Source organism: the organism of the source record quoted next, unplaced genomic scaffold (assembly GCF_019419815.1).
Source record: "Pyrus x bretschneideri cultivar Hongxiangsu unplaced genomic scaffold, Pyrus_bretschneideri_v1 Contig52, whole genome shotgun sequence".
Lineage (NCBI taxonomy): Eukaryota > Viridiplantae > Streptophyta > Magnoliopsida > Rosales > Rosaceae > Pyrus > Pyrus x bretschneideri.
Genome location: NW_025999790.1, coordinates 862,409 through 887,177, shown reverse-complemented (window position 1 = coordinate 887,177; position 24,769 = coordinate 862,409). Strand labels below are relative to the sequence as shown.

General features: G+C 38.2%; 3 protein-coding genes and 1 long non-coding RNA gene across 5 annotated transcripts; 3 read left to right on the top strand and 1 right to left on the bottom strand.

Annotated features, from left to right (window-relative positions):
* The first annotated feature begins 2,968 nt into the window (after nt 1–2,968).
* On the top strand, nt 2,969–5,734 carry LOC103954858. 2 transcript variants are annotated; one of them, XR_007253161.1, is made up of 2 exons: nt 2,969–3,614; nt 4,772–5,734. It is a non-coding gene; the product is annotated as an uncharacterized LOC103954858 (long non-coding RNA). The 2 variants fall into 2 exon arrangements; XR_007253162.1 differs by having other exon boundaries at nt 2,969–3,644.
* A 776-nt stretch (nt 5,735–6,510) lies between these two features.
* Nucleotides 6,511–13,717, top strand: LOC103954859 (cellulose synthase A catalytic subunit 3 [UDP-forming]). Its single transcript, XM_048570369.1, is given in 16 exon segments — nt 6,511–6,917; nt 7,198–7,351; nt 7,852–8,047; nt 8,342–8,562; nt 8,652–8,766; nt 8,857–9,055; nt 9,646–9,912; nt 10,050–10,116; nt 10,118–10,396; nt 10,486–10,623; nt 10,778–10,924; nt 11,015–11,218; nt 11,388–11,649; nt 11,846–12,048; nt 12,417–12,767; nt 13,124–13,717. Coding segments are annotated over 15 exon segments (3,258 nt in total). The 5' UTR covers nt 6,511–6,917; nt 7,198–7,327; the 3' UTR covers nt 13,709–13,717.
* A 1,573-nt stretch (nt 13,718–15,290) lies between these two features.
* Nucleotides 15,291–16,144, top strand: LOC103954860. The gene is made up of 2 exons (XM_048570359.1): nt 15,291–15,483; nt 15,525–16,144. The coding sequence occupies exons 1-2, from the start codon at nt 15,388–15,390 to the stop codon at nt 15,999–16,001; spliced, it is 573 nt and encodes a 190-aa protein (XP_048426316.1). The 5' UTR covers nt 15,291–15,387; the 3' UTR covers nt 16,002–16,144.
* Nucleotides 16,145–20,278: 4,134 nt separating this feature from the next.
* Nucleotides 20,279–21,017, bottom strand: LOC103954861 (RING-H2 finger protein ATL70-like). The gene has a single exon (XM_009366708.3). The coding sequence runs from the start codon at nt 20,880–20,882 to the stop codon at nt 20,454–20,456; it is 429 nt and encodes a 142-aa protein (XP_009364983.2). The 5' UTR covers nt 20,883–21,017; the 3' UTR covers nt 20,279–20,453.
* Nucleotides 21,018–24,769: the final 3,752 nt, after the last annotated feature.

The following is a 24,769-nucleotide window of genomic DNA, read 5'->3' as shown; positions in this document are numbered from 1 at the left end:
CTTTGTTCTTATTCCTCGTGTCAATTGTTCTGCCGGTTGATTTCAATTGTTCTGCGGTTTAATCTGTATTATTAATATTAAATACAAATATATTACAAGGGAAAACGTGGTCATGAACTTGTAGTTGTTGTAATTTGATGGAGTGGTCACTATTTAGCACATGGAAATAACATTGTGTGATTGAAGTGATTCAACATTGTGTGGTTTAATCTATATTCTCAGTGCAGTTGCACTATCACTGTGCTTGTGACCTCCGGCGAACTTCTTGAATCTCTGACCAAGGTAAGCTCCTAGAACCCCATAGATCGTGTTTTGAGGTGAGATTGAGACGTGTCTGAGTAGGTTTTGGACGAAGAACCCCCGGGGAAAAACACTTCCTAGTTTGCCGGCGAGGAACCCGGCCTTTGCAGGCGTTTTCCGGCCAACTCCGGCCACCACACGTCGTGAAAATGGTACGAACTTCTTCCTCTCATCCTCAACTTCAATTCATAGTTTGTACATCGAAAATGGTGAAGAAATGAGCTCGTACGGAGCTCAGGAAGGGTTGCCCAGATTCCAGCCAAACCACGGCCTGAAACCGGGTAGACCCGACCCGATAACCCTAAACCGGTTCCAAAGCCCAATGAATAACCCGGCCCAAAACCCTTGGGCCATGCAACCCAGGCCCAACTTTGTAGCCCAAAACCATCGGCCCAAACCCAGATCCGGCCCAAACCCAGTCGGATCCCAGAACCCAGGCTGCACGTCGGCGCCTGTCTTGGCTGGCGCGTGGATCACACGCCCCTCCACCGGAGGTACTGTGCTCCGTTGCGGTTCACGTCGGCGATGGTGGCTTTTCCGGCTAAATCATCTCGTGGGGGTACCGGATCCCCCCTTATGTTTTTCGACATCCTGAATCCATTTATGACCTCCATTTTTTATTTGTGGTAACCTTTTATGTGTTTTCTTCTCTGGATATCTAATAATGTTTAGGTATTTTCTTTCTTTATACCGTGAAGGGCCAGCATTACTCCTGGTACCGTGTTGATCATTCTTGCCGGGAGGTTCATGGGGAAGAGGGTTGTGTTTCTGAAGCAGCTGTCATCCGACTTGCTTTTTCAGTTCTTCATTACCGAATTGGCTTGGTTGATTTCTTTGTTCTTATTCCTCGTGTCAATTGTTCTGCCGGTTGATTTCAATTGTTCTGCGGTTTAATCTATATTATTAATATTAAATACAAATATATTACAAGGGAAAACGTGGTCATGAACTTGTAGTTGTTGTAATTTGATGGAGTGGTCACTATTTAGCACATGGAAATAACATTGTGTGATTGAAGTGATTCAACATTAACGTTGAATTTGTGAGTAAAGAGAAAAGTACAAGTACTGTTCTTTTTAACCCCAGAGATGTCAATCTTAGTTGAAGTTCCAATCACGTAAGACTGGTTCACACGTCTTAGAGGAACAACGTTAATGTTGAATCACAGAAACATAATTAAAAAACTATGAGAAAACAGGACATTGAAATAAACATTATAATCACAAAGAAACTGAATCACAATAAAACATATATTAAAAACTATAAGAACACAAGATATGAAAATAAAAAATTGTAATCACAGAGAGATGGAATCATAGAAACATAAATTAAATATTAATAGAAACCAAATGATTAAAACAAAAATTGTAGCAACAATATCATACCCGAAAATAGGGATCTACATGGTTCGTTTTGGAAAGAAGCAAACAACATAGCCTCGAGTACAGGAACATGAGCCCCATCCAATTTCGGACATCCATTAAGTTTCAATTCTTCAATGTCCCACTCATACGTAAATCATCGGTAATTCTTTCTCCCCTTGCAATTGATGCAATAAGAAAAGCAGAAGCAGAAGTACTTCTTACTCAGAGGCTGCAGAGTAATAAGGGAAATGGAAACATGCGAAAGACCAAGGTGACAAGCCCATCTGCTTCTTCCTCTTTTGCAGCACCAAAATCTGTAGATTCAAAATTAAAAAGCACAAGAAACAGCAGATTCAAAATTTTACAAAAAATATTTGTTTTGTAGAAACTAACGGTTGAATCTCTCTTCCTCCTCACAAGTGGTTCCATAAAAGCGCCATAAGGTGCAAAACTGTGCACACAACATCTTCACCATCGCCAACATCTTCACAATCTCGGTCCATTTTACGGCAGGAAAATTGGAGTGGGAGGGAAAGGCAGAAAAATTGGGCATTAAAGAAAACTTGAGTGTTGTTGGTGACGTGGTGAGATCTGAAGCCTTAAATTAACTTGGTATGGAATGAATGGTTGATAAAGTGGGAGGACATGAAAGGGGAAGAAAACTAGAAGGGTAGACAATATAGTACAAGTAGATTTTTAGTTAATAATTAATTATTCATATCAATTAAAGGTATTTGTGTATATTTAAATAGATTTTAAATATATTTAAAAGTTTATATAAAAACTGACACATTTAAAATTAAGGTTTAATTTTTGGTTATATTTGATAAATTCTGTACCCCAACCTTCTTCCCCAGTGTGTTTTGTAAATAAACTATTTATAAATAAATTTTTGTATATTTGTTTAGTGATATAGTCGATTATATAGTAAGCTGTCGGTATTAGCGGGTAGTCCCACCCCTATCCTACATCTTCATTGGAAGAAGCCCTTGGTTTTGGTTTACTACTACTCCAAAGTCCAAAACCAAAAATTATATCTAGTCTTGTTGAGTTGAGTGTCCCACGAACACAGGACACAACAGTTTAACGGAAGTAAACGTACAGAGAGAGAGGGAAGGTTAAGTCTCAGGTACAACTGAATTGCTGGTAGTAGAATTATTGCCATTGACGGTGAGTTTTGGATGAGGGTAGAAGCAATCAGTGTGGAAGAAGTATTGGAGGATGCCATACTTGGATGTCCAGCTCGTGAAAATCTTTTTTTTTTTTTTTTTTTTTTTTTCTTCTTTCTCTCCGATGAAGTTATTATTGTCTGATTAGCTCTATATTCATATTTGTTTAGTACATTGTACAGTAATTGCCCATTTTGTTTTAAGGGATGAACGGGGTTAAGAGCATCATTATGTAGTTGAATATAATCTTTAATTTATCTTAAATCTTTGTTTAAGGTTATGGCCGTTTACTAGCCTTTATTAAACGGTTTGACAAATAGCATATAAAAGATCGATATTTTCCCAAACTACTTTGTAATTATACACATTATGTTGATTTGATGAAAATATGGAATTAATTTCTTATGATCATCCTATTTATACATGTATATACAGGTTTGTATATGCTTGAACTAAGCCAAGCTATTTTTCAAACTATATATGTATATGTTGCAATCACAAGGATATCCAAGATAATATAGAATTTACACAATCACATTCTTGACCCATTAGCATTAGAATTGTAAGGTATAGCTATTATATAAACCGCCTAACTATCGCTTCCCCGGCAGAATCCCCAATTTCGCCCGTCTCTTACAAAACAGAACCATGATCAACCTATCCAAGGCCGAGGCTAAGGCCAGGTTCAAGGCTAAGGCCAAGGCCAAGTCGAAGTCCCTAGCCGGACGAGGATCCGGATCCTGGCAGGGGAAGATTCCAGGCCAACCGACGAAGCTCAGAGGTGAGATCCGGACTCCTCCCTCTTCTCATGGTATGCTTTTTTTGCATGTTTGCTTTGGTTTTAGGGTTTGTGAGTAGGAAGAAGATTATCTGTAATTTCGAATTTGCAGCTTAATTAGCACCATGCATTTATGTTTTTTTATGTTTTAAGGGTTACCGTGCTTGAGTTTGAATTTAAATGGGGTACTTGATGATGCCTAATTTTTTGTGCAGAAAATATGTATTTCTTTTCTTGTTCATTTAATTATTAAAAGCTATAGATATTCATATCAAAATCAATTAGGTATTTTGGTATGACTAATTTTGTTTGATTTTCCATGCCTGATTACTAGAGCATAAGTAGAATCTATCAAGTATCATCCCAAATCTGTTCAATTTGGCCCTCCTCTAGTTATTTGTGTATTATTTTCAGTTAGCTATTTATGCACACAATTCCATTGGGATACCCGCCTTCGAACCCACAACATTGGGGATTTGTGCTTGCACACTTAACCACAATGGTAGGAAGAAGGCCTGTAGCTATATACACACGCGCACACACGAACCCAGAGCATTGAGGATTTGTGCTTGCACACTCCACCACAATGGTAGGAAGAAGGCCAGTAGCTATATATACACACACGCACACACACGAACCCACAACATTGAGCATTTGTGTTTGCACACTTAACCACAATGGTAGGAAGAAGGCCAGTAGCTATTTACACACACACACACACTAACCCACAACTTTGAGGATTTGTGCTTGCACACTTAGCCACAATGGTAGGAAGAAGGCCAGTAGCTATATACACACGCATGCACACACACGAACCCAAAACATTGAGGATTTGTGCTTGCACACTGACCCACAATGGTAGGAAGAAGGCCGGTGGCTATACACATGCGCGCGCAAACACACACATGTACATTTATAGGTGGCAATGACATGCATATGACTGACATTGTTATTCTCTTAACAAATTAATCCAGAGACAGAATAGAACGTGAATGAGCATGAAACACTAGTAGTAAGTATTTGATGATTCAACGAGATCGAGAATACAAACTAATTAAGGGCCCCATCCAAATCCAGATGGCTTACGCACTTAGCTTATATGTGCACTGTGCAATTTATATTATTAATTAATGTATCTCCACATTTCCTCAAACACACAGATGGCCCTCCGACTCAACTCAAAAATGAAAAGGCTGTTGAAGAGAATCTGGCTAAAGTCCAGCTTGACAAGGAGAATACTACTACTCCAAAACCAAAACCAGAAAAGAGAGAGCAGAATGGGTAGAACTTTCCTATTCACAGACCCTTGTCGAATTTGCAATGTGTTTGGGCACTGGACTGATTTATGCCCCTACCTGAAATTTGTCCCATACAACGTAACTAAGGTTGTTGGCAAGGGCTATGAAATACATGACGGCCGCCATGGGAGGTATGCTGCTCCGATTTATTGTCTTAACTGTACGGTGCCGGTTGAACACGAGGCTGAAAAGTGCCCGTACGACAGCTGATGCATGGCCAGTAATCCAGGGCCATCATGGTTCGCCTCCTTCCACCCCATAATCTTTCCGATGGCGAGGAAGGTGTCGGATTATCTAGTCTTGGGCTGTTGCTTTCGTCTTTACGTGGAGGATGAACTGCAACAGCAACAAAAATAATAGGGTGCTTCCCAACTCTTCCACGCATTTCAGCTGAAATAATAGGGTTCCGCGCATTAAAAACCCTAAGACCTCTTTCTACCATAAACCCTAATTCCTAAACCCCTCGACCCCCAATTTTAAAACTCCCAGAACCCATAGCTATATATAATCCCCAAAAATCTCAATTTTACAGAACAACTTGGACTCTTCATCAGCAACGACAATGGAGGTGGAAGGAGCAGAGGGGAAGGGGAAGACAATGTTGTGCTCTCGGACGGACGCAGATGGAACACTGAACCGTAACACCTTCAACAAATCGTCAATCAGCTTCGTCAAAATGTTAATCATTTCTACTTCTTCTCTTTGAAATAATTTCGATTAGCAATATAAAATGTGTGAAAAAAAATATGAAGAAGAATGTTTCTTGAATTGATGGGATTGTAGAAATTTGCTTTTAAAATTGGAAAGAATTTTTCTTTTGGCACATGTGCGGACTTCTGAATTTCACAAGCCTCTTTCGGGTGCATTATATAGCATGCTCTTGAATCTCAGTTTCAGGTCTTACTTTGTTTAGTCTTGGGTGGTAGTGAATCTTTATGTTTGGAGAACGCAAATTAAAAGATCTATACTACTCAATTATAATTTTACGGATTCTATTAGCTCATCATATTGTCTCACTTGACAATAAGTGAATTCAAAGACGCTAATAAGCTACAATTGATGTGAATTAGGGGTAGTATTACAAATAAGCTACAAATTCCTACAAAGCAAACCTTCAATTGATTTTTACAAAAGCAATTTCTATAAAACATTTATTTTAAGTAATAATTTAATTATCAACAAATACAGTATTTAATTTATAAAATTTAATTTAAAATTTTAATCTACTTAACATTATTCTTTAACTTTTCTTTTCTTTGTTTTCAAAGCATTTTTCGTATTTCCTTTACCACAAACATTTTTTACCAAAAACATATAGAAGTAACGTGGCAGGACCTCATTGGGTTCTTAACCAGGGTCAAAAACCTAGTACTAGTGTTGTACCGCGTACAACTGGAGGAGCAAATCCAAAGTCTTCAAGACGGACAACGAAACACTGTCAGTAATATTACCTCGCAAGTTTTGCTTTCACTTTACATAATTACATTTTCTTTATTTTATTTTGCAACTTTTATTATTTAAACAATTTCGTAACAGAAAATTATAATTTTTATGAGGTAGCTGATGTGTTTACTTCCTTCACAGCCAATGCATCTCTGTCTAAAACTGTCGGTGGTAGTGAGAGAAGAGAGTCTAAAAAGCTCGTAATTGTTCCTCTGTCTCTTTCGTCCCTCTTAAGTCTTAAAGCCATTTCCTTCTCCCACAAATTATATAAATATATACTGCTATACACAGACTGAGACACTTTCTAGAGAGAGAGAGAGAGAGAGAGAGAGAGAGCTGTGATTGGCGTTGTGGTTTGTCTGTTCCAGTGGATCAATAAGATCACTCTCTCTCTTGATCTTTGGGATTCAAGCAGTGAACTTTTCATCTGGGGTTTTTCCAATTTGTCTAGTTTCTGACATCTGCAGGAGAATTGGATCGATTTGGGTTTATATTCAATTGGGTTGAATTGGGTTTTCTGGATTTGAAGAATTGGTGATAAAGATCAGTTCTTTTTTTATTGAAGGTATGTTTTGTGGTTGGATTTTAGTTTTGGTCCTTATCTGTTTAACATTTATTCTTCTGCTTTATGTTGTTCTTACATTAAAAGATAAGATTTGGAAATGTGGACTGTGCTGTTCTCCACCGGATATCACTAATTACAATCTGTTCGGTTGCTGTGAAGACCGAGGAAGAATCGTAGTTTTATTGGCCACAGTTGAATAATAAATTCAGTGATCTGTGGTGTAGAAAATGCTTGCTGAAAGTTTGTAAAATCTGACTTTTTTTTACCTTCCCTTTTCCAGGTGCTTAATCCAGATCTTGGTTTTTCGTAGTGGAAAAAAGTTAATGAGCTCATAGACATGCATAGATCTTGTTGAGATTAAACTAGAATTTTGAACCATTGTTCACATCTGAGCAAAGAAGAGGCTGGCAATGGAATCCGAAGGAGAAACTGCGGTAAGCATCCGAAGCATTCTATTGGTTTTGCAATTTTCCCTCTTTTTGATAAGAAATTGGGAGAAAGTAACAGATGGTCCCTTGCTGAGTGAAATTCTTGAGTGGATAGTGTTGCGATATAAGTCCCGAGTGATGAAAGCTTTTGAAAGTTCCTGTCAGTCTTCACCACAATTTCCTAGCAAACAAATGGGGCATTAGTTCATTCAGGGTATGTTTGGGTGAGGTTCTTTCAAATTAAGGGATTTAGGTAAAGTAATGAAGAAATGGATCACAAAAACTTAGATAGTAGGGATTAGAAAGATTTTGACTAGTTCCTGCGCAGTGACCTTGTCTTTTAATTTTGGGGAGAATGTGGGGTTTTGAGTTTTTCAGATTGATATTGTAATTTTTGGTTGTTCACTATCATTATCACGATTAGCACGTGCTCCATGAGTCCTGTCATTGCAGCCATCGTCAATGCATTTTCTAAACTTTGTCTATATGAATGATTAATTACTTAGGCAAAGCCCATGAAAAGCCTCGGAGGTCAGGTCTGCCAGATCTGTGGGGATAATGTTGGGAAGACTGCGGATGGGGAACCATTCATTGCCTGCGATGTCTGTGCCTTTCCTGTTTGCAGGCCATGCTATGAGTACGAGAGGAAGGATGGAAATCAGTCTTGCCCTCAATGCAAAACCAGATACAAGAGGCACAAAGGTTTGTAAGACCTGTAATTAGTTTAGTTTCATTATTTGAGAAGATATCATGAAATAGTGAAGTTGTTAGCTAATCTTTATATTTTTAGTTGCTTATACGTATTGCAATCACAAATATGTCTAAAAAAGCCGCAGTACTTGAATTTTATAAATTGATGGTAATTCTCTTTGGCTAGTTGATGGGAAATAAATTTTCATGACAACTTGATTTTATGCAATGTTGCAAGACCTTGATTGTTTTTATCAAATATTTTGTGTATGTAATCACATATTATTTTTGGGTGGTTGTTTTCAGGGAGCCCTGCAATTCTTGGTGATAGAGAAGAGGATGCTGTTCCTGATGATGGTACCAGTGATTTCAACTATACTTCAGAAAATCAAAACGAGAAGCAAAAGATTGCTGAACGCATGCTAAGCTGGCATATGACATATGGCCGGGGAGAGGATGTTTCGGCTCCAAATTATGATAAAGAGGTTTCTCACAATCACATCCCTCTACTCACTAGTGGACAAGAGGTAGGCCAACATACATTTGGAAAGCTACTTTCATTCTTTTATAAGGAACTTATTCTGGAATTTAACCTTTGCAAATCTGCAATTTGTAGGTTTCTGGAGAACTGTCTGCCGCTTCACCAGAGCGCCTTTCGATGGCATCTCCTGGAGTTGGTGCTGGAAAGCGTGTGCATCATCATTCTTATGGATCAGATGTTAACCAATCCCGTATGTCTCTCCGCACATCTTATGTGACATGTTCTTAGTTTCTATATGTTTTCCTGACAACAGGGTCCTTACATTATATTCTTTCTGCAGCTAATATAAGGGTTGTGGATCCTGTGAGGGAGTTTGGTTCTCCCGGGATTGGAAATGTAGCATGGAAAGAGAGAGTGGATGGCTGGAAGATGAAGCAAGAGAAGAATGTCATTCCAATGAGCACTGGCCAAGCTACTTCTGAAAGAGGCGGTGGAGATATTGATGCCAGATCTGATGTGATTGTGGATGACTCTTTGCTGTAAGTTCTGCCTTCATTTTCTTTGTTTTGTTAATATTTTTTAATAAACTGTTATAGTTTCTTCTCAAAAAAATAAAAATAGAAAAATTTATTCTTTGCTTTTGTCTTGGTGACGGGAGTTTCACTGCCACGAGACAATTTAAAATCTAATAATAGATGGAGAGACTAGGAAGACCTCCCACTTTAACAGTATATTTATAATGCTCAAGTTCTAATATTCTATTGACACCACCAATGATCTGCTTGTTGATGACTCATTCTTGTGGGTTTTGTCTTGATTGAACTGCAAAGTTTCATATATTTCTTTGTTGATAGTTTTTAGCAAGGCTGAGAACCTTAAAATTTGCGACTTATCTTGGTTACATAAGCTTTCCTGCTATTAGAAAAGTCAAAAACTAACAGTGTGGAGAGGCTAGGCTGGTATAAGGCAAACCTTTGTTATAGCAGTAGTTGTGAACGTACTGCATCGTGCTCTGTAGCACAGTTGTTTTCTGTCACTTAAATTTGATGGACATGTTTTTCTTGTTTGTTTTCAAATTACCGTGTGGCAAAAGTTGATTTTCATGTGGATCCTCTTTCCCGTTTTGCAGGAATGATGAAGCAAGGCAGCCTCTCTCCAGAAAGGTCTCGATTCCATCATCTAGAATAAATCCTTACAGAATGGTCATTGTTCTGCGGCTTATTATTCTGTGCATTTTCTTGCACTATCGAATAACAAATCCTGTGCCCAATGCCTATGCTCTTTGGCTGATATCAGTCATTTGTGAGATTTGGTTTGCAATTTCCTGGATTCTCGATCAGTTCCCTAAGTGGCTCCCCGTTAATCGTGAAACATATCTTGACAGACTTTCTTTGAGGTGGGAAAGTTTCTTTGCAAATACTCTCAGTTGTGTCTCAGTGATTATATTCGTTTGCAAACACCAATTAGCAGTGTCATTTCAAATTTGTTTGCCCTTGTATTTTGAGTTTAATTCCGATTTCATTTGAGTTGCAGATATGACCGAGAAGGAGAACCATCAAATTTAGCTGCTGTTGACATCTTTGTCAGTACTGTCGATCCAGTTGAAGGAGCCTCCTATGGTGACAGCAAATACTGTGCTATCTATTCTTGCAGTTGACTACCCAGTTGACAAGGTTTCTTGCTATGTTTCTGATGATGGAGCTGCAATGTTGACGTTTGAAGCTCTGTCTGAAACTTCAGAATTTGCTAGGAAATGGGTCCCTTTTTGCAAGAAATATGCTATTGAGCCTCGGGCTCCGGAATGGTATTTTTCACAGAAGATTGATTACTTAAAGGATAAAGTTCAACCATCATTTGTCAAAGAGCGTAGAGCGATGAAGGTAGGCCATTTAGCACACACATCTAAAACGCTCTGCCTCATAACAAAAGTGCCCCTCCTTACCTGCTACTCTTTCCTTTTTGGTTTCAGAGAGAATATGAAGAATTTAAAGTTCGTGTTAATGGGCTTGTTGCAAAGGCCACAAAAATACCCGAAGAAGGATGGATCATGCAAGATGGTACTCCATGGCCTGGAAATAATACTAGAGACCATCCAGGAATGATTCAGGTGGATATCTTATGTGACAGATCTCTATAAGCTATGGGAGATAGTTATTGAAGTTGATACTAACTAATTGACGCTCGTTTGGAATGCTGAAGCAGAGTTTAAAGTATATGGCCTCATTTTGTACTAAGATCTGTATTTCTTTTTCCACTTTCAGGTTTTCTTAGGCCAAAGTGGTGGGCTCGATACTGATGGTAATGAACTGCCACGTTTAGTGTATGTTTCTCGTGAAAAGCGTCCAGGCTTCCAACATCACAAGAAGGCTGGTGCTATGAATGCACTTGTGAGTATTTTTTATTTTTATGTTCTAAAGTTTGTTTATCACTTTATCTCTTTAGAATTAAGTATTTTCCTTCCTCTGATGTCACTGAAACTCTCTTGTAGGTTCGAGTAGTCAGCAGTTCTCACTAATGGACCTTTCTTGTTGAATCTTGATTGTGATCATTACATTAACAACAGTAAGGCCTTGAGGGAAGCTATGTGCTTTCTAATGGATCCTAACCTTGGAAAAAATGTGTGTTATGTTCAGTTTCCACAGAGGTTTGATGGTATTGATAGAAACGATCGATACGCCAATCGTAACACTGTTTTCTTTGATGTAAGTTTTCTATATTCCTTATATTCATCACAGAAAAGAGATTAATTCTGAACTAATGTTGTTTTTGCTTCTGTATAAAATTATTAAACTTATTAAACGGTTACAAGTCTTTCACCGTGGGCTTGCATAGACTGATTAGTGTGCTTATACATTTAATTCTGGATTTCAGATTAACTTGAGAGGTTTAGACGGAATTCAAGGACCAGTTTATGTGGGTACTGGGTGTGTCTTCAATAGAACAGCTTTGTATGGTTACGAACCTCCTGTCAAGCCTAAGCATAAGAAAACAGGAGTTCTATCTTCACTTTGTGGTGGATCACGGAAGAAGGGTTCAAAATCCAGTAAAAAGGGATCGGATAAAAAGAAATCTAAGAATGTCGATCCTACTGTGCCAATTTTCAGTCTAGAGGATATTGAAGAGGGGGTGGAAGGTAATTTTGAATTTTTTTGAATCGTAAGCTTGTACATATTTCATTTGTATATAATTGAGGTAGAGTCCACTATATATCACACCTACTTCCAGGTGGCATAAATAATGTGTCAATGCAGGAAAATTTTTTTCTTGTCCCATTTTTAATTTTAATAGTTGGAACACTCAACATTTTACATACGCACTTTCAAAATCAGGTGCTGGATTTGACGATGAGAAGTCATTATTGATGTCACAAATGAGCCTAGAAAAGAGGTTTGGTCAGTCTTCTGTTTTTGTTGCCTCTACACTGATGGAGAATGGCGGTGTTCCTCAATCTGCGACACCAGAAACTCTTCTTAAAGAAGCTATTCATGTTATCAGCTGTGGATATGAAGACAAATCTGACTGGGGAAATGAGGTATGTCATTATTTTCAATGCTTCTGTTACCTTATGTAGTATCCTTCTATTTCCAATGCAACGAGGAAAGAATAGAAAATGTTGCTTAGTATCACCTTTGAAATCCGTTTGTCTAGACAACGACAAAATTAAGCTACCTTAATTTTGTGTGGTTGAAATATGCCACTGACTGGAGTCTCTTTGAAACTTCAAATTCTCATTAACTTTCATATAAAATCTAATTCTTCTCCCTGCTTTTTATATATACTTTCTAAAGATTTTCAGGAGTTGTCATTGGTTTAATTTGGACTCGATGTCCTACCTTTATTTTCTGTTTCCTGTTGTCATTTTTGTTCACTCTTAAGAGAATGATTATATGTCTCCCACAGATTGGATGGATCTATGGTTCCGTCACAGAAGATATTCTTACAGGATTCAAGATGCATGCCCGTGGGTGGAGGTCTATATACTGCATGCCTAAGCTCCCAGCATTTAAAGGGTCTGCTCCTATTAATCTTTCAGATCGTCTGAACCAAGTGCTTCGATGGGCTTTGGGATCCGTGGAAATTCTTCTTAGTCGGCATTGTCCTATCTGGTATGGTTACAGTGGGAGGCTAAAATGGCTGGAGAGATTTGCGTATGTGAACACTACCATTTACCCAATCACTTCCATACCTCTTCTCATGTACTGTACACTGCCGGCTGTCTGTCTTCTTACCAACAAATTCATCATTCCACAGGTTTGTTATTTCGCCATAATTGCCCTCTATGCATACTCCGTCTCTCTTTTGTTTTTTTTGTTCTTTTGGCCCTTCTTTATAGAGCACTGTTTCTCTGTGATTGTTTTACCCGCAAAACCTTCTGTTTTAACTGATTCACCATAATAAATATAACTTTCCCAAAAACCATGACAAGCATTCAGTAATTGGACATGCCCTTTGATCCATGAGAGATACGATATGGTCTGTATATTGATGCACCTTGACATGTATAGTTTTTTCCCTATTAAGTTCATGCCAATTTGTGTATAATTTGAAATTTTGTTAGAAGATTTATGTAAGATTTCACTAAATTTGTTGGCTCATTCGGGTTGCAGATTAGCAATCTTGCAAGTATATGGTTTATCTCCCTCTTTCTTTCTATCTTTGCAACTGGTATTCTAGAGATGAGGTGGAGTGGTGTTGGAATCGACGAGTGGTGGAGAAATGAACAGTTTTGGGTTATTGGTGGTGTTTCTGCCCATCTGTTTGCCGTTGTCCAAGGTATTCTCAAAGTACTTGCTGGTATTGACACCAACTTCACTGTCACCTCCAAGGCATCAGACGAAGATGGGGACTTTAATGAACTCTACATGTTTAAATGGACAACACTTCTGATCCCGCCAACAACTCTCCTCATCGTAAACTTGGTAGGGGTTGTAGCAGGTATATCGTATGCTATCAATAGCGGTTACCAATCATGGGGTCCCCTCTTTGGTAAGCTCTTCTTTGCCTTTTGGGTGATTGTCCATTTGTACCCCTTCCTCAAAGGTCTCATGGGACGTCAGAACCGTACGCCCACCATTGTCATCGTGTGGTCGATTCTCCTTGCTTCAATTTTCTCTTTGTTGTGGGTGAGGGTTGATCCCTTCACCACAAGAGTCACCGGACCAAATATTGACGAGTGTGGAATCAACTGCTAGACAGAAAGACGACAATGTTACTGTCCGAAAATTCACATTCAAATTTATTTGGTTTGTTTGCCCAACTAAAGCTCGAGAGGTGAGAGTTTCTTATATTTTGATTTGATATTTGTTTCTGTCAACTGGTTTTTCCATTTGCAGCTTACACTGTTTGTAGATGATAGGAGGTGAAAGAAGAATATGTTTTGTTGTAATGTAAAAGGGGTGAATTTCATGTAATATTTGAACATAACTAGCCAACTTATTTATGAGAGATCTCAACACTCTTAAACTTCCATGGAAATCTTCTATGCTCTTCAATCACATTCTGAGTAGTTATTACCTCTACTTCAGTTATGTGAATATTTTTGCTCGTCACTGTCAAATCAAATGGTTACTGATATTGTCACTCTATGATTATCGTTAGATGATCGAGTTTAAACTTCGAGATTTGTGTGGAAGATAAATTAATAATTACTCTAATCTAATGACAATGTACGGTAGAAAGGTAGTAAATATTATCACCACTTAAAATGTCAAGCAGAAGTGTTGGAATGGAATGCAAGTTGTTTCATGTTTTTATAAAGACTTTAACGCTAAGGACAGTATATCTTTAAATCATACTAGCGTATTATCTCATATAGTTAGTGATTATACAATTAACATCTAATTAGATAGATTCAATTATTAACGTGATCTGCATACGTTACTTGCCACGATGAATAATACATCACTGTGATTTAAAAATGTGATCTGCTTAGTAAGTTTATTTTTATACAATGTGTCACAAATAACGTGCTCGGACAAATTTACATCTCCCTCCCTAATTCCCAATCCCTAACCTGAATCAAGTAACCAGGACAAATTTGCATCTTGCTCCCTTCCTGCGGCCGCGCGCTATGCCACGTATCAACGTCGGATTGCTTATATTTCAGAAAAATATCGGTGTTAACTGTTAACTGTGAAGCAACAAGACCACAAGAATGAAACGCGGACGAAGGCCGCGGACAAGTAACTACGTCCTTATTTGAGAGAGCTACGTACATGAAATGAATTTTGATGTTGACTAATAGTGTTTTATGTAAAAAATATCAACATATATCAATGCTTTATTGAGGAAAATGCAACTTATAGTTGGAGAAATTTTTAGTACATTAAGAATACGGTTCAATATACAACTGATAGAATATAATTGGTTAAATTTCTTTTAAATTTTTAAACATATAAATTTTTTATACTTAACATATTAAATCGTATTTTTACCATAATAGTGTATAATTGGTCAAATTTCTTTTTAAATTTTCTAACATATAAATTTTTTACACTTAACTTATCGAATCGTACTTTTTCCACATTAAAAAAATGTTGCTCCTTCTTCTCTAGTCTGAGTATCTCTATCCTCCAATCTGCATCGTAATCCAATCTTTGACAGTAGGCCAGCGCAGCATGACGTCACGAAACAGGTGGCCAATCCTCGTCCTTTGCATGCCCGACTGTTATTTCCAGCTCATATTGACGACACGTGTTATCAACAACTATCTAGCACCTGTATCGCAATGCCAACACTTGTCCAACGTATCGTTTCTGTATATAAGCAACCTCTGTCTTGAACATCTTGATTCCAGATCTTTGTCTAGTATCTAAAACAACAAAGAAAAAAAAGGAAAGAATCGCAGAAGTGTTTGTTTCCCGGGAGGATAATGGTGGCAATGACGATGGTCAACACTACTGAGGAACCAATTCTGTCGAGGATGGACCGGCTCGACACCGTTCTGAGGCAGTTGGAGGAATCCGAGGCTCGCATTCGCATTCACATTCACATACTCATTCTCCCAAGAGTAGCTCGTGCACCTCTTCACCCACGCGGACGAGCGGGACCCTCACGAGCGACGGAGGGCACGTGCCATCGTCCGCGGAGTTGATCTCCCCAGAAAGCCTAGAGAAGTACTGCCGTCCGATCGAGCACGTGATGATGGAGACCAACGCGAAGGGGTCGCTGCTCGAGCGGCTGGATCACGTGGAGGACCGTGTGCTGAAGCTGTGCATGCAGCTGGAGGAGGAGTTTATGGAGACTAGTGCCGAAGGGAAGAGAGATGATGAGGCGGAGATGGTCAAGAGGAGAGAGAAAGAAGAGAGAGCGGAGATGGCCAGGAGTGAGAAAGAGGAGAAGATTGTTATCAGTGAGATTGAGAGGAGGACTCAAATTGATGTGATTAAGAAGAAGAAGAAGAAGAAGGGACTGAAGCAACTTGTTAAACAGTGGGTTATGGGAAAAGGAAAATCCAATAAATCAACTAAACCTTTGATTAATTAGGGTTTCTTTTCCTATGTGAACTTTTGTATGTGTTGTTTATTCCCTCTTCTTTTAATCCTCCCAACTTATCTGCTTTAGTTTGGGGATTGATTGGTGAGAGTGTAAATAATCAAGCGAGAAAATGTACAACTGGTGTTTAATTAGACTACTTGTATTTTTATTTCCATAAACTGCTTCATTTTCCATATGTTGAAGTTTCTGACCTGATATCAACTAAAGCATTGTACAAGCGATGCGAAATATCACACGAATCTTTTCACTTAGTAAACTTCTGCACTAATCACTTAGATTACTAAGTGAAGGGTTTGAATTGAAGCCGGATGCAGTCTTTTGAACTTATTTATTCTAGAGTCATAATTCTGTTCGTCTTTTTGAAACCAAAAACCCTTCGTCTCTAGAGTTTGGTTGATCTTGATCTGTGATCGATCTTCTTCTATAATTTCTCAGTCGTGCACACCAGATGTTTCTGACTAGCCTTCAGTGAATTTTCCATCAAGATTCAAGCTCTGTTGGTTTGATTGCTGCGAAAATGGTGACTGCATCGCAACTTCAACTCCTTCAATCTCCAATCACGGCTCTAATCTCTATGATTTTCACCTCTGTATGAATGTGAAATAAGATGACTCCATTTACTTGAATTGACACTTCGAAATGCAATTGTTGCTGGAAAGCAATGGCATCATGGGATTTGTGGAAGGCTTTAATCCGTGTCCTATTCTGGTATAAATTCTACTGACTCTTTTACTTCTGTGGAAAGTAATGCTTTTGTTGCCTGGAAAATGCATGACTGTGCCAATATGCAGCTTATTACTGCAACTCTTTCCCTTATTGCCATGTCATGCGCAATTGGTAGCTCAAGCTCTAAGGATCTTTGGACTCGGTTGAAAGAACAATTATCAACTGTCTCTAGAACTAACCATTAAGAAAGAGTTTGATACTATATCTCAATATCTGCATAAGATCATTGAGGCTAGGGATTATCTGTCAGCTGCAGAGGTTTATTTTGCTGATGAGGACATTGTAATCCTTGCATTAAATGGCATGCCTCATGAGTGTAACACATTTAGATGTGTTGTTAGGGGTTGTGAGAATGTTATTACTCTTAAGGATGATGGTCAACCATATGGAAATCCAGCTCTATACAGAACCATTGTTGGTGCACTACAATAATTAACATTACTTGATATTGCAGTCTCTGTGCATCAGGTCTGTCAGTTCATGCAGAGTCCAATGGTTTCTCATTTTACCACTGCAAAAAGGATTTTGAGGTACTTGAAGGGTACTATGCACTTTGGCATTTCTTATACCAGAGGAGATTTATTGTTAAAGGCTTTTAGTTCTACTAATTGAGCAGGAGATCCCAATGATAGATGGTCCACTGTTTTAGTTGTGTTCTTAGGCTCAAATCCCATTTCCTGGTCATCCAAGAAGCAACAGACTATTTCCAGATCTTCTACTGAGGCAGAATACAGGCCTCTATCATCTACTTCTACAGAAATTGACAGATCAAGCAACATCTCAGTTTTCTGCAAGTATCTCTGCCTTATGCTCTAGTTTTATTTGTGATAATTTGTCTGCCATTGCCCTGGCCTTCAATCCAGTGCAACATCAAAAGACAAATCATATTAAAATTGAAGTCTATTTTGTCAGGGAAAAGGGTAGCCAGGAAGCAGCTTTTTGTGCTGTTTGTCTTCTAAAGAACAATTTGCAGAGATTCACAAAAGAATTGAGTGCACCTTTGTTCCATACTCATTGTAACAATCTCATGCTTGAATCCTCAAGGCATGAGTTTGAGAGGAGGTGATAGAGTATAAGTATGGATGAATGAGATTGTGCTACTTGTAATAAGATTAGAGAATTAGTTAAGTAGTTAGATAAGATCGTTGTAAGAAAGTATAAACAGTAGCTTTCCTTGTATTACTTATTCACCAAGAAATATATTCAGTAACATACATTTTCTTTATTCTTCTTCTTCTCTGTGCTATGCATTTCCTTCTTCTCTACAGTATACAAGAACATCATTCTACATAGGTTAACAGCTAACAGCGTTGGAAGATATTGCATCAAGTTTTGCTGCGAAATTTGCTTTGACTGAAGAGGAGGACCAGGTGGTGGTTGTGGGAGATAAGAACCCTGAGGATTTCAAAATTTCGAAATTCTTGTTGGTAGGAAAGCTTAAACAAGCATTTCTTTGAGAAAAAGTATGAAATTCATTGATGCGATAATGAAATAAATGTACAAATAGAGGATAAGGTGCACTAAAAGAGTCTTGATAAAAACCTTGCCGTGGATTTCAACCCGGTCAAAAGAAAAAGAGCGTCCGCACCAATAAAATTATAAAGCTATACTATCCTCAAACATAAGATCAGTGATTACATCAAGAGGTTCCTCGAACCACACCATTTGTTCATTTAAGAGTGAACCCAAGCTAGCCAACCTGTGTGGAACCTTGTTAGCCTCTCTTTTAGTAAAAGTCAGCCTTATGTGGGGAATTCAACGGAAGAAGTGTCCAGCATCATGCACCAAATGCCCCAAAGGAGGCATATCATCCTCTGTATTCCATTGTAGCACCGTAAGAACCAACTGTGCACCTCCTTCCAACTCCACCGATGCGGCATGCATATCTCATGCAAACATTGTTGGTATTTAGAAGTTTACTAACTCAATACCAAAATATGTGGGTGATAAGTTTACAAACTCTATCACACCTCTCACTTTGCACTCTCAATAAATTTGGACAAAAGAAATAGAGAAAGGAGGAAAACAACAAGCTTCGGCAAAACACTTGCACTTTGATATATTAAAAGGTGTTTACAAACTCAACTGCTAAAAATGGAATGGGATTACAAAGAGCCTTACGGGAAGGCTTTCTTATACTCGCAAAAACAGAAGAACCGCACAAGTGGTTTTAATAAACAAATGCAAACAAAGACTTCCTAAACCTAGCTAGTGTTGAAATCTATCCAGGCAAAATAAATGAAGGTGTTCAAAGTCTTTACTTGCGGCAGCTTTAGACTTTTGAACACACACACCACATTATTCCAGTGGTTGCAACCACATTTCGGCTAGCACAGAGAAGAAGCATTTAATTTGGGCAAGTGCAGGAAGCATGAGTCAAAAAACAGCTAGCAGCACACAAACATTTAAATAACGTTTTTATTTGAACTTCCAACAAACATTACTGCTGAACGAGCTGCCATCACCTCCGCCATTAGAGGCGAAGAAATTCCAGCTTGCTTGAGTGCCATCGCTGCCACAAGCAATTTGGCAGATAACTTGTTTGTGTTCGCATTTAATTCCATGGCGCAGAAGGGCTATCTTGCGAGGTGGACCATGGACGTTCAAGATATAGTTGTGGTCTTGGCGGAGTCGATAACCTGGAAACTCCGTACAAAATTCCTCTTACCACGCAGGAATTCTGGATACAAGTAAAGGGGCTACCACTGGTTTTGATGACACAAGCGATGGGGGAGGAGATTGAGAGACCTTTGGGTACATATATCACTACTGATTGCAACAGGGGAGGAGATTGCTTGGAGAGTGCTGAGGATATGGGTGGTATTGGATGTGTCCAAACCGTTACGGTGAGGGATGAGGATGAAGTTCTCGGGTGGCAATGGGGGTTGGGAATGGGTGGATTTAAGGTACGAAATGTTGCCAAACACACGTTCTCTGTGTAGGAAATTCGATACCGTGATGTAGAGTGTGAGAGGCACACTGGAGTTCCAATGGAAGATATTGACAAACCCTTTGGAAAATGGTTTTGAGATGACGTTGAAGGGCCAAATTCTCGCATAAGGTGTTTTGGTTTGAAGAAATCTGAATCCGGAGCCATGAGAGCACCGCTATTCCAGGAGGCGGATACGCGGCAGAAGGTGACCGAGACAGTTTGGGTCGCAATTTTGAGAAAGTAATTCAACAGAAGATTTTTCTGCACCTGATTTTGCTGTATCACTGGACCTGAATGCGGAGATATGCGTGAAGATTTCATGCCTAATGACTACCCTGGGGGTCTTGCGTTTCTTTCTCTAGAGGCTGTAAAGCGGGTCGAGCAGCTAGAATTTTATAACGATCTAGCTCGAATTAGGCTTCAGCTTGGCTCGATCGTTTGAGCTTGACTTATAATTTTATGATTACTTTCCTTATCAACTATAATTTCCTTTTCTTCTCCACTCCATCTTTCTAGTGGTTTTTTTTTTTTTTTTTTTTTTTTTTTTTTTAAGACACGAGTACATGAAATATCAAATCAACACTGTGGTCGAATCAACAAGAAGAGAGAGATCCGATCAAAAGATGCATGATTTATCTAAGTTAATTGGCAAATGGCAATTATTAAATTGTTATCAATGTTTCTTGCTGCACAAGAACTCTTGAAATTGTTTACAACTGATACATGAGTCAAAGAAAATGAACTAATCCTAAACTTCATTCCATCTAATTATCAGTAACTCATTACACATCAGAAGTAATCATCAAGCACACAGACGGATCAAGTGGCGAGTTTCTGCAAATCGGGCAAGTCGGGTGGAGCTGCAACCATTTGTCCACACAAATTTGATGAAAATAATGGCCGCAGATAGGCACGCCTCTCAATATATCTTTGTCTTCATAATCTGCCAAGCATATAGAACAGCAAGAAGGTGCTGAAACTGAATCTTCCATTTTCACTTTGGCCTCAGAGTAGAGCAGTTTCGGGTAGCTACATATTGTTGCTTCATCAAGGCCTTGTTCGATGGTTGGGGAGCTCTCGTAGTGCTCCGACAGGTCGACCGAAGATTGTCTCCGGTTGCGGAAAGAGATCCAGAATATGAGTACGATTACGGCGAAGACGCCAAAGCAAACTCCAACGGCATCATATACTTCGTCACTGTCGATATCCATGTTTTTGGCTTAATTAGCAAAACCATGTAGAAGAAGATCAAGGGTGCAATTTTTTTCATATTTGTTTTCACTGATTGTAGAAAAGATTAATGCTAAATATTGTGCGATATATAGGAGGGCGGCGATTTAGAGATGAGGGTTTGTTTTGGATTTGGAGGTGTATTAATTAGCTGGTATCTGGGGTGTGCCCAAGTAGTGAAGTTTGTATCTAAATTTGTTAATAATATAAGGAAGTATTATAAGCACTCTAAAAATCTCATTTTATAATCCTTACAAGAGTATTTTTTTTTTTTTCCAAATATAGAAAGTTTGGAGTGTAGAATGAGATTTTTAGAGTGCTAATAACAATTCTCATAATATATAGTTCCTAACATTTTCTTAACAAGGCAATTTGTCCCCACTTTATATGGTAAACTTTTTAAGCTTTTTTCTTTAAGAAAATATTTCATAAAATGACCAAAATATCAAGCAAAATGCAATTAAACCACTGATATTTGGATTGAGCTAATCAATATTTGTGTCTTTAAGGAGTAGGCTAGCAAGTGGTATTAACCTTAGTTTTAGATAAAAATTGTTTTCAACTGTAGTTGGAGCGAGAGCTGTTTCAGTTGACCTATTCTAGAAAATAAAATACTATAACCTTATACGGAAAGATAAAATTATTTATTAAATTCCATCAATTTTTTATTAATTATTAGCACGTGAGCCACAAATATTAAGCTAAAATGGAACTCTTCATACACATATTAGACTAAAACAGACCTCCCCGTTAATTGTTAACATGTGAGGCTCGCTCAATTGCTAATAATTAACAGAATTTTGACAGAATTTTCAATTTTGGGCACAAATCCTAACAGACTTTAACACAAAAGCTTAAATCCTTTTTTTTTACTCCCCTCTTTTTTTCCCTTCCCTCCTATTTGAATGGTCATAGTTAAGCCACGTCAACATCTTATATTAATTTTTTTTATATAGAAATAAAAAGACAAAATAGAAAATGTGAGATGATGGGATAGAAAAAAGAGGGGAGAGAATCCTAATCCAAATTCCAACTACTCCATCACCAAGTGAACTATTAATCCAATTAAAGTCTAAATCAAAACGAGTACGGTTACTGGGGAAGATAAGATAGCAAGTAGGCATTATTAGATTTATAATAAAAAAAAACTTCATTTTAATTTTTGGAGAAAATGACTTTTAGACTCCAATCTTGTGTAAAATTAATATCTAATTTTCTTTTCTTGATATATTTAATCTCCTCATTTATTAATAATTCAATTATATTTTGGTGTTTTATTTCTTTTTTTTTTCCTTCTAATTTTGATGTATCAATTACCTTTAATTCTAATTTTCATTTCATTTATTATTATAATTTTTTTTGAGACATCTAGGTAAACTAATTTTTTATATAATATATTATAAGGGTTTTTATCATAAATAGTCCCTGAAATTGACCCTCACCATCAAGATGATTCTTGAAATCGAAAATCATCAATGTAGTCCCTGAAAATAGATGTCGCAAATCAATGTGGTCATTCTATCACAATTCTATTAAAAAAAATTTGTTAAGTGCTGATATGGCACATAAATGGGCACATAAATCATTTTTTCTTCTTCTCACAAATGGTCATTGAAATTGACCCACTACATCAAAATGGCCCCTGAAATTAACTTATGACATCTAAATGGTGCCTGAAATTGAAAATTGATCAATGTAGTCCTGCAAGTAAGTGTCTCAAATCAATGTAGTTCTTTCGTCACAATTCAATAAAAATTTCCATTATGTGCTGATGTGACACCTAAATGGGTCACACAAGTCTAATTAAATTTAAAAATTACAAATAGGCTTAATAGTTTAGTAGTTAATAAAAAAATTGTCAACCCAAAACCCCAGTCCTACAATTACCTCTGATCCCAGTCTACCCTTCTAAACCTCATTTGCTATTTATTCTCTAAAAAAAATCTCAATACACATTTCGAGACCCTTCACCGAATTGAACTTGGATCAAGATCACCATTGGTGACAACTTGACACATTGGCAACGACTTCTGGGACATCCTCGTTAACATTTAGGCAATCAAACATCCTCACAATCTTAATCTTGGAGAGCTTGTTTGGCGCTTCCCTAATGGTCTGGTGGTGCAAAGAACGACGAGGTCTGCCTTGAGATAATGAGGTTATAACTAAAGTGTGTTCATATTAATTTGCGACACTTATTTTCAAGGACTACATTGATTGATTTTCAATTTCAGGGACTATATTGATGGTGTGGGTCAATTTCAGGGATCATTTGTGATAAAAACCCATAAATCTTGTGGGGTCCATTTATGTGTCACATTAGCACTTAATGGAATTTTTAACAAAATTGTGACGAAAGGACCACATTGATTTGCGATACTTATTTTCAGGGACTACATTGATTGATTTTTAATTTCAATGACCATCTTGATGATGAGGGTCAATTTTAAGGGTCATTTGTGAGAACAAGTTAGGGGTGCAACTTGGGTTGGGGCAGTCCAAACCTGCCCATGTCCAACCCGACTTTAAACCCAAACAAGTGGGTATTTTTTTAGTTATAACCCGCCCGAACCCAACCCAATCTCAACCCGTTCATTGATTAGGTTGAGTTGTGATGATCATTGCCCATCCATCCCTAACCCAACCCGACTAACCAAACCCAATTTAATCAGATTGTAACCCATATCAATTAATGCTCATATTACACCCAAGTGAGCCAAGTCCAAAAACCAACGCGCTTTCTAGTATTTTTTTAAAATAAATTACCCTTTATAATTATTTAAGCTTTTAGGGAATGAGAGGCTTTGATTAGTTAGTCTATATTTGTAGTCTCTAAATCCTAAAGGTTTATAGTAGATGGATTAATGAAATTAAAGTTAGGGTAAATTACATAAAACTACCTTAACTATTAGATCAATCACAGTTTTATACCTCATCTTTAAAAAATGTCAATGTCATACCTCGTCTTACGAATTTATTACAATTTCATACCTTTCGTTAGTTTGTCTGTCAATTCTTCCGTTAAATAGTGACATAGCTTAAAAAAATTAATTAAATATTAAAAAAAATCATTTATTTTATTTTTTTTGCATGGGGGACCCACCACTTATCTCCCTCACCCTTTCTTCCCTCTTCCGTCTTCCCCAAACCCAGATCCCACCTACCTCTTCTTCCCCGCTGCCATTCTCTACCATATTAGCAATCTTATCCACCATTCCCAGCCCCTCCTCCCTCACCTCCCTTAACGCCTTCTCTCAGTTACACCTAGACAAATTGAGCAATGCACCTACCGAGTTCTCCTTGCTCCCAGTCCTTCTGTCGCTGGACGAACCTATGCGATGTCATCATCTAGCCCCCAGCCACCTAAGCCTCCGTTGCGGCAAGACATCTTGATCCGTTTGGTATGGTCTGATAACCTCAAGTTCGAGTTCGAACTGATCTAATCTATCATCGGTGATTTCCCCCTAATTTCCACGGACATCGAGTTCCGGGGCGTTATGGTCCAACCCGACCCCAACGATGCCAATTTCCGCCAAAACTCATTCGCGGGTTCCTCGAACAACACCTCAAAACCCTCTTCCTCAACCACGCTGGTTCCTTCCCGCCGTCGTTCTCCTCCGTCCACCTATTCCGAACCGTAAATTTCTCGTACAACAACCTCACCGGAACATTACCTACATTTCTAATCACCGATCTGGACCAGTTATACTACCTTTATCTCGAATGGAACCGGTTCAGTGGACCAGTCCTGGTGCTAAACCAGTCCAACCTCCAGACCTTCAATGTCTCCAGAAACAACTTCACCAGTGCAATCCCTGTCACTTCGACTCTGCTCCGGTTCGGTGCATCCTCCTTATCTTCGAACTTA